General features: G+C 37.8%; 1 protein-coding gene across 12 annotated transcripts in view; it reads left to right on the forward strand.

The window, feature by feature from the left end:
- LOC134854087 (organic cation transporter protein-like) overlaps positions 1 to 13957 on the forward strand; it is an 83173-nt gene that overhangs the window by 55372 nt on the left and 13844 nt on the right. For all 12 annotated transcript variants that reach the window (XM_063870175.1, XM_063870182.1, XM_063870177.1 and 9 more), the window contains 3 exons: positions 3656 to 3883; positions 4150 to 4284; positions 9917 to 10089. In XM_063870175.1, the coding sequence (XP_063726245.1) occupies positions 3656 to 3883; positions 4150 to 4284; positions 9917 to 10089 (536 nt within the window). The remainder of the gene's footprint in view (positions 1 to 3655; positions 3884 to 4149; positions 4285 to 9916; positions 10090 to 13957) is intronic.

Genomic DNA, 13957 nt, shown 5'->3' on the forward strand with positions numbered 1-13957 from the left:
TTAAATATTTCCGGTCCTCTGGATGAGCGTGTGTTCATTACTCCGAAGGTTCGATTAATCGAATTTATTTTCGCGACCATAAACATGCTGTCATACTTTGAAATGGGCTTGGCTAAATCGCTAGGGTTCCGAGACAAATAATCAGCCAGGCCTATCTTTACCCCAGGTTTATGTTCGACACAGGAATCAAAAGGAATCGGTCTATCTAACCAACGTGTTTAGCGGCTGAACATCGTTTTGTTTTTCTTGTTTTTCCCGTTTAGTAATGATACAAGAGCTTTATGATCAGTAATAATTGTAAAAGGACGCCCCAAAACGTAATTTCGGAAATACTCTGCCCCCCAAACAACCGCTAAAATTTCTAGCTCGTTAGTCGAATATAGTTTTTCAGCGTTGTTTAGGTATCGCGATGCAAATGAAATTGGCCGCCAACCGTCCGTTCCGAGTTGCTCTAATACGGCTTCTAATCCATCCAAATATCTTTGTGAACGTCAAAATGTTTCAGCTCTACGATATTCGCAACCTCGTTTTTTAAATTCTCAAATGACGCCTGACATTCCAGTGTCCACACATATTCATTCTTTCGGCTTAGTAAAGGGCGTAACGGCGCCGACGATTCTGCTAGCGCCGGCATATACTTATTGAGGCTGTAGATTGATCCCATAAAGGATTTAAATTGCGATAAAGTAGATAAAGTACGAGGTGGGTTAAGTGCTTCAATTGGGGTTATTTTCCGGACTAATGGGGTTATTCCTGTTGATGTGATTCTATGTCCGAGCCATTGGCATTCCCGTTGCGCAAAATTACATTTAGACAGTTTTAATGACTTTTTCCCTTGTCTAGTTTTTTAATATCTTTTCCACCGTGGAGATATGTTCAATTTCCGATCCTCTCTTTGTGATGAGTATATCGTCAATAAATGCGCGTGCCTGTGGAAATTCCGACAGTATGGAATCCATCACTCTTTGGAACTCCGCCGGCATAGATGTTAGGCCATGGAACTCCGTTTCAAATCGATATGTACCCGTCGATTTTCCCCAAAACAGTGAAAAATTACTTTGTACTCTAGTTTCTGAGCTGAGTAATAATTATCCGTACGCGTACGTTAAGTCCATTGTAGAAGAATAAATATCCCCCAATTTCTTTTCGCTAATCATTTCGCCAGCCGTGTCCATCAATTCCTCAAAATTGGGCATTTGATATTTAATTTTATGGACTTGTTTATTTAGTTTTCGGGTCTCCCGGGCCTCCAACTTTACTGACCCATCCTTCTTTACCGTAATCACAATTGGGGAGACAAATTATCGTTCCAAACAGTCAACTAGTTTTTCAATATGTCCTTGTTGTAATAATTTTTCTATTTCGCGGTCTACTTTTTCTTGCGAAGTTATTAGTACACGCCTACCTTTCTGCTGGATAGGTAACAGAGTTTTAAAAATTCCGCCTGTACTTTATAATTTCGTATTTTACCGACCCGTTTAAAAAATTTAGAAAACTGCTCACTAAATTAATCCTGCCATTGATCCAGATTGTTTTCTCCCTCGGCATATTCTCCCTAGGCGTGCTCTCCATGGATCTCCATCACCCGCTGCCCTGGTGTCTTTTGAACCAGCTGCAATCTCAAATGCGGCAAAAGATCTCGGTCAATTATTGAAGGGCGGTTTCCTCCAATCACTTTGCTAGTTGCTATCGTCTCCCATCCGTTTGATGTTAATTGCACTTGCATAGTTCCCAATAAACTCAGCGGAATGTTGCCGTAATACCGGAACTCTTGATACACTTGTGCTAATTCCTTCAGATGTACTCCGTTTGTGCCTAATGTCCTTCTTAACTCCCCAATTGTAAAGATCAATTTTGGTGACCCGCAGTCAATCCATACGCTTGTCTTCTTCCCATTTATCGCAGGGGGCAACTTAGCGCCTGCTACTTTCAGCTCGGTCCTGTTCTTTGATCTAATTGACATGATTAAACAATCTCCCGAACTGTCCGAGTCCCAAGAATGATGCTGTTTTGTGGGCTTTGGGGTATTTACCCATCCCACCGAACTTTCTTGTACGATTTCGTCAATGTCTTCTTGCTCGTAATGATACTGATCATCCTGTTCCTGAATCATCTCCGATGACTGGCGTCCCCGGTTATTTCGTTTTGCTCGGCACGTGCGCTCACAATGGCCCACCTTTTTACAAAAGTTGCACGTTTCCCCCTTCGCGGCACGCTCATTCAGATAATCCCTGGTGAATTTGGGCTTGTCACAGTTATAACATTTACGTTCGCTTACATTTCCCCCTCTCCGAAATTGTCCTCGTCCTTGTGTTTGACCTCATCCGCGCCCTCGGCTGTTCCGGTATCACCCTCGGATTACGCCCACCGGTTCCGATTTAATCTGAAGTCCTCCAGCCATCGGTGCACTTGATCCTCCGGTGCCTCCCGTCGTTGCCACGTATGTTCTTGCATATTTATCTCCCCTTTCATACGATAACGCGATCCGATGCGCCTCTTCCGGCGTTTTTGTTGCGCGACATAGCTTAATTTGGGCCTCCCCGTTTGTCATTTTCACAATAAATACATCTCGCAGTATTCTGGACTCCATTTTTCCGAACGCACACCGGGCTGCTAGCCCGCTAAGAACAGAATGAAACTGTTAAAGCGGCTGGCCGATACGTTGCTTGCGTGACAGTAATTGAAATACCTCGTACGTCTCTTTCCTTTCCTTTTTAAATTCTCCCTCCATTGCGTCCAACACTCTCGGGTATCTTGTAGTTGTCAAATCCAAGTGAGGCCTCCTGTTGTGCAATTCGTCCTGCCCCTTCTCTCCCAGACACAAATTCATGTTTGAAATTAATGTTTGTTCTGGAGCCAATCGATTCTTTCCGTCAACTTCCTCCGGCAAAGCGAAGCGGTGACTTGGTCTGCAGTAAGGCTCGCTGTGTGGTAGTAGTTTTTCGGGTTGATTGTGTGCTTTGCCACCATTCCCCATTGAAATCTGTTCATCCAGAACTCCCACTGCATTGGTGGCTCCGCGCAATTGAGTGGCCAAAAGGACATGATGCCTAATGGGTTTTTCCCCCACCTTGATTTGCTGGCTGCGCCATGTTGAAAAAGATGATGTAGTAAAATTAAGTTCCAATCTTAATTAACAACCGTTTCTTATAAGATCATAAGCGACAACTGAAATAGGAGATTACCGAAGGTGCCAAACGCTCCGAAGGTTAGTACCTGTCAACTAAGTCTAGCACCGGTGTGAGAGAGTGGTTGATTGATAGATATAATATTGAACATAAACTAAACGGGAAGTGAACTAGTTTGATCACTATGAAACGACCTCAAAGTGAGCAGTCTTAGGTTAATTGAACTTTGTTTTTTCTCGCTGCAGAACCGACTTTGGGCTGCGGTCATTTTTTTATTGTGGAGCGGAGCTATGGATTATGTTACCGCTGGATATTAAATGTGCAGCGACATTTACTGTGATTAAGAAGAAACTTAAGACACATCTTTTTTACTGTATTGACTGAGCACTTGAGAGTCTCTTTGAAGTTTGGTGCTTAAATAAACTTTTAAAAATCATAATAATTAACTTCATTGAGATTTGATAACCGATTAAGGAGTTTCGCCTACGATTTGGCTTTTATTTTTACTATATGTAATCTTCTTGAAGGTTCCTGCCGGAGAGTCCCCAGTTCCACGTGGCCAGCAACCAGGTGGAGAAGGCGAGGAAAGTGATGATGAAGGGAGCTAGGATTAACCGGATGCAGTTCAACTACCAGCTGAAGCCAGCCATAGAAGCAGACTCCTCCGAGGCAGTCGGAACCAGAGTCTACACTCCCCTAGACCTGGTCAAGACCCCGAGGATTCGCGTATACTTCTTCATGGTCTCATCACTTTGGTAAGTTAGCAGTCAGTTTTTTTTCCGTTGTTTTTTCTGTCATAAAAAAGAGTGGCAGTCGATGTCTCAAAAGGGGGTTTTAAAAAGTATATTATGTAAAATTGAAACCGGGTCAGAAGAACTAGGAAAATGTGAAAAATGGATGCTAATATTACGCTCGGCAACTGGTGATTAAGTTCAAATCTCAAATATACTTCAATATACTTGAAAAATTTCCAGGATGAATGACATAATCCCGAAAAAGTTAAATTTAATTCCAACTCTAGGTTCGTGAACAATCTGGGCTACTACATGTTGAGTCTGGCCTCGACCAGGTGGGGTGGCAATGTGTACATCTCCTTCTGTCTGGGGGGAATTGTGGAGTTGCCCGCATACGCCGTCGCATTCGTACTCGCTGAACGGTAATATCCCTATAGTCAGTTCAAAAAACATTATTCTGATGATTGTTATTTTGCAATTGTGCTTACTGCGATTCTTAGAGCATCTATGAAAATCTATTTTTCAATCAGGCTTTATGAAGTTCATTAGTGAAATTGACCAGTTTTCAAACCGGTCATTTTCAATTAGAACATCTCTAAGTCGCATCTCAGATCGCAAAAATTGAAATTACAGACCAAAGGTGTGGATAGGAATTTTGAATTCGGGCTTAATTTTTTCCACGCAACTTCTGAGTACCACAAAAGGGTATCGTACGTGGTTGAGTTACATAATATTTTGAGGCTACGTTTTCATAGCGTATTGCACATCTTATTGAGCCAAAACGCAATTTAAAAAATTTCTCTGAGCTTTTTTCCACACGTTTTATAGATGCTTATTTTTCATCTACCAGAGCAAAGCCCTAAATGTTCCAAATGCTCGTTTCTTGGTCTCGAATGTGGTTTTTGGTTAATTAAGCATTGACAAACTAAAATTTCAGGCTTAGAATATCAAATTTTAAGTGGTTTAAATCGAGTCGTCTATGGAATTTATAAGACCAATTAGCTGCCTCAATTCTTTTACGGTGGTGCGGGAATGAAGGGATCAATCCCCTGAGATTAAGGTTCTTCTTAAACCAGCCGAGCATATATTTTACTTTTTTCGAAATTCAGAACAATAAATAATTAGCCATATAAAAGTACGAAAAAGCAACATAAGAAAAACGAACTAGAACGTATCCGCACTGGAGTTCCATGGATGAAAACCAATTAAAATTGAGTTTTGCAGTCAGTGTCCATAAAAACAAAAAGTAATCGTTTATAATCAATTAAAAATTAATTATAGTGCCAGTTTTAAAACAAAAAACATTAAAATCCATCGCAAATCAATTATAATCAATTATTTTTCACTTTATTAGATAAAGACAATTTAACTCCTTTGTAATCGATTTTTTCGATTTTATTGAAATGCAAGCTTGAACGCACAACAGAGTTAATTGCACGTTTTAAACTAATGTTGCTGACTTGTTATTCAATATGCGAATCAAAATATCCTAAAAACATCCGGCAAATTTTAAAAAGTAGGTCAATTATCAGATTTCTACCGTTCGCTTAAAAGCTGCTGTGGTTAATTAGTTTTGGCTGGATAAATAGTGACCACTGCAGTCGCGCCAACGTGTGAAGAGCTTGATAACAGAGGGTAGGACTCTATATAAAGTTTTTTACATCTTCACATCAGATCAATTTAATCATATAAATAGCTATTTGATTTGAAAATATGGAACACCTATAGCCAAAAAAAGCTAACTTAGAGCAACTAGCTTTGTACAACGCGTGACCGTGGAATTTTCCGACCCAGAAATCTCCCAAATGGAATTGGACCAATCTAAGCAGCTCAAGCAAGGTAATATTGGGTGCCCGATAAATTGCCCACTTCTTCAGAAAGCATTTTGGGATAGATAAAAAGAAAAACGTTTTTCTTTATTTTTTTATCAATTTTGCTAACTGAAATTAAATTGCGTAATTTTAAGAGTCAGTCGGATCAGTCAAGGCTTCTCTCAAAATTCAGCAGTCTTGTTTTTTGTTTGCATTATAAATGCTGGTGTCTGGTATATCTTTTTTTTGGTTTGTGTGAGATAACTTTTTAATTTTTCGGATGTGTGAGATATCGGATGTTAACACGGCTCATCTGAAACAAGAAAAGCAAAACTCTAAAACAAAACCGTGGAAGAATTGAGTGAAAATTTTCCTGAAAAAGTAGTCAATTAACTGTAGGCAATTATCTGTTTTTACAGTTTCTGAAGCAAAAAGTGCTCCATGAGGTTAAGGCCATACTTGTTTTGTAGAAAAAATGGAAGCTTCGCGTCGCAAACACTAGCGAAAACGCGACAAACAGCAGTTCTATAAAGTGCAATAAGAAAAAAGAATTAAGCCTCAAATTAGTTTAAAAAAATATTTCGGCTGCTACTCGGATTCGATCTCCGACCAATCGCAACCAACAGATTATGCGTCTCACGCTCTAACTACTGCGCCACGGACGCTTAATTGATCACAAAAACTGGCCAAAAATAAGCAGAGAACAGATGCTATGAAATTTCCAATGCTACAGATCGTGATTATAGCGAAAGTGCCATCAAATAGTAAGTGAATACTTGCCACCAAACAATGAACAATTTTATTTGCGACTTAGGTTAGAAAAAAAAGAAGGCGTGCACTAATGCACTAGCTTCTAGCTAGAGTAATAGGTAACTGACCATTTCCGTAACTGAGAAGTTTTGGGAAATTCAGTCATCTTTCGAAGTCTGCAGCTAGACAATCTCACTTTAAAGTTTTGATTTTGCATAGAACCGTCTGTACTGCAAAAATTATAACTACTGTTTAAAAGATTTATCATTGAACAGAAAGTATTATTTACTTTAGTTGCTTTGTGCGAGGAAACAAAAAGAAAAATTGAGCGCTTAAAGTTTCAACGAAAATTTATACGCTAACATCACTTTGAGCCAACCTTGAAAAATGGACGACAAAAATAAACACTAATTGTTTATTTATGCGACTTCATTATTCTATTAGGAACCACGAATTACCCTAATAAAGCAATTAGTATTTATAAATTTCTCCTATTGTCTCAAGGTTGACTAACTTTGAAGTTAACATGTAACATTCTCTCTTCAACAATTGATGAGCTAATTCGTCGTTAATTGATTTTGCATCATCTATTTCAAATAATGACGCTAGATTTTTTGTAATGGGATAGTTCTCCAAAAAATTATGGGATCTTTTTTATGTTGATTGCATTTGATTTTCTAAGTTTTTATGAATACCTTACAAAATACCACATTTTGCTCAATATTGAAACTAAAACTCTGGTAAAGTTAGAGGTAAGATAAAAACACAGAGCCGAACTTGTACTTCGCATACACAAGCAAAAGTATGACCGAGAACGCTACTGCGAAAAACCGAATGAGTCAAACTTTCAGTCTACAAAACTTCTTAAGTGACGCACGCCAATTACGAGTCTACAGAATTGCTAAGTGACGCAAACCAATTATGACGCATTAGCAGTACCAGTCGATTTGAAAAAAGAATTACCATTTAATATGCCTCAATTTATGAACCGGACACATTTTGAATAGTAACGAAAAAAAATCATTAAGAACGTCTGACCCAGCCCTGGATCGAACCCTCTTATGTTGTCGCGGGTCTCATTCTCTACTACCCTCTACGCTACAAATCCATGATACCTTGAAGCTAAAGTGCTATAGGGACTATGATAGGCTGTGTTAATATCCTTAGCATTAGCTGTAATTAGTGGCTGGTTATTGACCAAAATGAATACTTTCAAAATGAACACATATTGTCGCAACAATATTTGCGACTTAGGTTGGAAAAAAAAGAGAGTTCATACTATTACACAATCTTTGTAGTGTCGCAACTATTGTCGCAATTTTGTAGTGCGTTCAAAAAGTGACAAATTTATTTTTGGGAATTAAATCAACTTTTGAACAAGAAGTAGCTGAGCCGGTTGCTTAGTTCAAAATTTTTTGTTTTCAGTCTGAGATACTTGGTTCGTATCCCGAGCTGTCTCCCTCAAAAGTAGTAGCCAAAAAAATGTGTTTTTTATCAAGGGGTATAATTTGATAAGCTCGAAATAGAAACGAGGTAAAACGGTGGTGAAATTTTGTAAAGACAGGGTCAAGATTTTTCGAAACACTATTTCACTTTATGTTTTTGAGAGTTCTAACTTGACTTATATCTCATGACAAAAGTTGTCGGCAATGCAAATAGCGCAGATGATTATCAGCTTTCTGCTGATTTGAAGGTGTTTTTCGGTCAACATCAATTTGATGTCAAATTATTTTCGGTTTTTACACATAATTTTCTGAAACGGTATCATTTCAACCAGTGAGTTAATGATAAAATTTATTACTCCACTTGAAATATGCTGCTCGATTTCCGCTTATCTTAAAAACCATGATTCGAATTTGGAGAGAAATAAGTGCACCTGGAACCGTTCACAAACTGGTCACTAAAGTAGTTAACTAAAATAGTTAAAGAACAAAGTTAACTGGCAGATGGCAGATGTAGTGACAGCTTCTATTCAAAATAAAAACAATCAACTCACGGTTTCTCAGCAAAATTCTGTTGATTTTTACTTTTCCTTTTCGATTCTTAATTAATTTAAACTAATTATGAAATGATTTAGTGGCGAACACTTATTCACATTGAATATATCTCGTGCCCAGTTTAAGCCCAGAGGAGCGAAGCGGAGCAAATGGTGTCTACCAGACAATGCTTTACTTACACTTAGCCGTCTGATTGACTTATTGTGTAGGGACCTGGTTAAACATAAATCTGGAAAAAAACTTGCAAAAAATGCTCAAAATTGGCAGTAGATTGCTCTTTTAAACTAACTCAAATTATCCGAACTTTTTGCTGCTTATTATATTACTCATTTAGTTATCGTGCACACCAAGGTTTACTCATATTGACGAAAAAATAATGCTAAAAAACAGAGTCAGCCTAAAACGCTCTCAATTTAGAGCAATATGAATCTAAAGGTTTCCGCTTATCTTAAATAGTGTCATCAATTTGGTGTTACAGAAAATTGCGAAAACAGACAAAACTAAAAAAAAAATAGTAAATGATTATTGCAGATAAATTTTCCGTGCAAAAGCTAAATTATCAAAAAATATGTCTCAAGTTCACCTAAAAACCAAACCTGCTCAAAATTAGCAATAGCTTTCTTTCGTTGTCGTTCCAATTTTTTGCAGCTTAATAAACAGAGGCGAAGCTGAGCTTTGCACTACTTGCGATACAACTAGATCTATCAAAATGATTGAAGTTACTTGAGGAAAAAACATATCCAGACAAAAGGATGAGCAATCAGCGTCGGAACGAAACTAAGCAAGCGGTAACAAAGCCGAAAACACCTGAGCAAAAACTCATGCCTAGTTTTTTAAATTCAAAACTACTCGAAAAATTTTAAGTGGTACTTCCCCTCAGAGCACACACACGCAGAAAAAACTTTCCGCTAATCAAAAGAACCAAAAAGAGACTACCTAGCCGATTTAGAATAAGCCGAAAACTATAAAGACAAAGCAAAACAGAAATTGAAAAAAGAAGTTTTAAAAAACCGATTTTAAAAAATTACAAACAACATAAAAATGGGGAGGGGAGCAGTAATAGATACGACCAAAAATAAGGTGGCCTAAAATAAGACAAATATTAGGCCAAAAAATTTGGGACAAATAAAGGAAAAGAAATACGTAAAAAATTTCAGAATTAAATCAAAACGCTACAAGCAAAATCAATGTTAACTGCCTGCAGCAAAAACCGATTCTAATATGTGGCAACTAAGCCAAAAAAAACATGAGCAGACAATTAAAAGGCCGAAAACTTTATTTGAAACATTTTTTTCCAATAATAAATATAGGTCCTGATCAGATTCCAACTAAAGTCCTTTGCCCTCCCAGGCATTTTCATTACCTCCAGGCTAAGGGTGCCGCGAACGATAAGAAGTTTGAATATTAAGTACGGAAAAAAGTATCGTACTCGATTGCAATACCCTTGCTGATGTCAAGGGCAAATATAATAGAGTGTATTGCGTGTGATGCACTAGGTATGGGCGGAAGTGGACGCTGGTGTGCGCGGAGTGGTGTCTGGCAGTATTCTGTTTTCTCCTCGGCTACTTCAACACCTACCTGCCCGAGTCACACGACTGGGCCGTCATTGCAGTCGGTATCTCCTGTAAATTCTTCGTCGGAATCACATTCTCTCTTCTACTACTCATAGGCAAGTGCCGAAAACGATTGAATTAATCTAAAATATGGGAAAACTCAGACCCGTTTGTCTCGAAATTGATACAACTTTTTTGATGTTTTTAGAATGCAAATCACGACTGAAAGGGTTTTAGTATAATATTTTGTCGATCGATACCTGTATGAGTTTTATTTGAAGCCCCTAAATTGGCTGAAAAACCCACTGCGCACTATGGTTTTTTAAATTATTTTGTCGCCTGAACAATGATAAAAATTTTAAAAAGCAAAAATGCCCGCTTGCAGAACAAATCACCCCAAAAATCACCCTGAAACAGTTATTTTATGTATTTATATCAAAATAGAAAAATTGAAGAGATAGGCAAAGTTAATGTTCAACATAAATGTTTAATGTTGAACGCTCACGGGGACTTTAAACATAATTGTTCCCAAGTAGGTTTCTGACTATGACGTACGATTCATTTTGTTCCAGTCAATTACGACAACATCAAAGAAAGCTTTTAGGTAGTCAAGTATGGTAACATTTTAAAGAAAAGGTTTGCTTTGGTGTCGAGAAAAAGTGGTCTGCAATTTTATCGTTTGTCAGATAAAATTAGATGAGATTTGATAAGAAGCGGGCCTCCCAAATTTAATGCTACTATAATTTTAACGATAATTTGACTTTAGTTTCCATCTTTTCTTGTAATTCTTTTTACCTAATTTCGCCCAGTTTTCTTGAAAGAAAAACAAAAAAAAACAGATAAAACTGCAATCATTTTTTCAAATTACTTTTTATTATGTCAAAATACCTAAACAAAATCAAAACCGCATTGTCTTAAAAACAAGAACACTTCGATCAGTAATGTTTTACCGATCGAATTGCAACTTTTTTTAGCCATGGTAGCCATTAAAAATTCAATATTCAAATAACAAAAAAATTGCTGGTCAGCTTTTCAAAAACGGTCAGTATTCTGCAACGGCTTGGATAAAATGTGCCTTTGTTACAGCTAATTCTACTTATGTACAGATAAAAATGTAGGTTAAAAGTGAATTAATCTCAAAGTTAAAACATTAAAAAGTGAAGGAGCATTCTCTCCGCCGGAGAGAATGAACGTATCGAGGTCATAACTAAGTACTAGTTATCATGACCAACAAATTAATTATAAAATACGAATAAGATAAGGCAATTCACATCATTCCCCTTAATAGGAAAAAAATAAACTAAATTAAAGGCAACTGGCCCTTTTCTCCCCCTAAAGAAAGCTGACGAAATGTTAATAAAAGCGCAAAATACTACAGTAAAAATTAATACTCCGTAAGATCAATTTTTTGGTATAAAGTTTGTTAAAATAAGGCATAATAAGCTTAATAACTTTAAATCGGCATGATAGGCATGATGAATCCGGCGGAATACGCCCCCACCCCCCGCCAAAAAAAATACGCTGACTAGTTAAAGATAACTAATCCTAACTGCACTGGGTTTTGTTACTGGCTCTGAGTGATTTAAAAATTAAAGAACGATGATTAGCACTAAAAGTTACACTGGGTACTACATTTGGTAATAACAATTTGAGTTTAAAACGTTTTCAGTTTTGAAAATTGTCGCCTTCGATGAATTTTTCTAATTCGGCATTAAAGAGTTCGCTATCGAAAGCAACGAGCTCGTCAAAACTGTTTACAGCCTCTCTTAATGACTGGTCGGTAGAACAAATAGAAAATGTGTCCAATGATGAGGAGTCTGATGAACTTGCTGTAATTTTCACCGAATGAATACTGAAGAAAGGAGTTTTCTTATCCGAAGGAATTTGTGTAGTGGAAGTGTTGGTATTACCGTCGAGTGAGATTTGGTTTAGTGCTGATCCAGGTTGGTTGATTCTGTCGTGTATAATATCCATATAAAACCTTTTACTATAGAATTGAGGAGGTCCTAAGTTACGGCTCGAACGTCTTAGTTTAAATTCATTACCGGTGGTACTGATTTCCTTCGAACGTGGTCCCTGGGTAGTAGCATTGTCATCTGAGGAATCAACAATCTCATAGATTCGGAAGTCGACCGATTTGTCCCCCTCCAATTTCTTCCATGGCTCCGTTGGAGTAGATGAAGGTTTAGTCTCTAAGTCTAAAGGGAAATGAGTGGTTTGTTGATGTTGTGTTGAGTTCTGTCCTGCAGGAATTATACTGATCGGGCAATCCAACGGATCCGAAGTTGAAGGCTGGTTATCTAAAATCTCAGATTTTATGTTACCCTGGGTTGCTTGAGGATCTAGAGAGGGTATAGGAGGTTCATATTGGCTACAATTATCCGAAATATTGCGTTCTCTAATCTTGTCTCTGCAAGGGAAACCGCAATCGCGTTCTCTCCAATCGCTAATGTCTGACGTATCCGACGGAATTATCATAGATTCTTCACCTGATAGGTAGCCCGCGTATGATGTAGTGTCTTTGTTTCGAGTTGGTTTGCTCTTGACTGGTTCAGAGGATGGGATTGACACCCTTGTCCTAGTTTAGTTGTCGGAAGTGGCCGATTTTGTCTGCTGTCTTGTCGTCGGGCCTGTTTTTCTTGTCGGCAGAAATTTTGGTTTGGTCGTCTTCCTTGAACCTACTTCAAAATCAAATTTAGGAAATGATGGAAAAGAGATATTTCCTCTAAAGGAGCGTGTAGTAGATGAATTCGATTTCGGGAGAGTAATGTCAGATTTCTGATGATTTTTCCGTCGGATAATTCTACCGTGGTTTTTGATGCGTTTATAATTTTCTGGTTAAGTTGTTTGTAGAAAGGGTTTTCGTTTATGCTTCCTTTGATTTTCCGTAGTTTTTTACCTTTAAAAAGACTTTGAAGAGGCAAGCGAGAAGAAGAGGGTTTCGAAGCTGATGGGTAGTCCGACTCATACCCTTTCTCCAATGGGGACTGGTTCTTCTTTGGTATTAGGTTGTCTTTGTAGCCGTCTTCAATCCGGTCATCTGCTTTCCAGTCTAGAGTCCGTTTCTTGCATAAGAATAATTTTTCTTTGTCTAAAAATCCATCGGATAATTTATTAGAGGCCAATTGTTTCCAGATCGTATTAGATGTCCTATTGAAGTGTATTTTGAATAGTGAGCATTTTATTTTTGATTGAAAAGAAGAACGGAAATTCCAAATAACTTTTGAGATGATGTGTTGCAGGGTAGGTTTTGTTTGTTCGAGAGCCATTGTTAATAATTTAATTAATATAGTATGAACAAGTTTTTCTACAAGACCGTTAGAGCGATGGTCGCCGACTGTACAAAATATTAATTTAATATTATTGGGATCGCAAAATAAATTAAAATCATGGCTAGTAAAACAGGAAGCGTGGTCAACTCGAATAGAAATTGGAATGCCACGAAAGTAAAAATAATCCTGGAGAAAGTCAATCACTGTGTTTGAAGAGGTTGACAATGTTGTTTTAGACGATGGAAATTTCAAAAATCGGTCGATGCATAGTAGAAGGTATTTATTCTTTCCCCAAGTGGAATTCAATGGACCGGCAAAATCGAGATTCAATTCCTCGTTAGGTTCGGATAAAAGTGGTAGTTCGCTGAATTGAGTATTAGGTATGATGCTTTTTATATTCTTACCGGTCTGAGTGCACTGGGAACAATTTATCCCGTGGAAATAAATCTGGCGATTTATGTGTGGCCACCATATGTACTGTGCTAGTTACTTCATACCGAATTGTCCAGGGTGGGATTCGTGAAGGGTTTTCAATACCGCGTTTCGTAAAGTAAAGGGGATAACAAGTTTTCCATCCCTGCAGAGCAATCCGTCGGATTCATGCAGATTTTTCTAAATTGGTTTAGGTAATGAGAGTTGGCGTTAATCTTTTCTTATTTATTTTGAAGGGCTTTAACGATCGGACTTAACATTGGGTCTTCCTCAGTTGATA

The sequence above is a fragment of the Symsagittifera roscoffensis genome, chromosome 9, assembly GCF_963678635.1.
Source record: "Symsagittifera roscoffensis chromosome 9, txSymRosc1.1, whole genome shotgun sequence".
Lineage (NCBI taxonomy): Eukaryota > Metazoa > Xenacoelomorpha > Acoela > Convolutidae > Symsagittifera > Symsagittifera roscoffensis.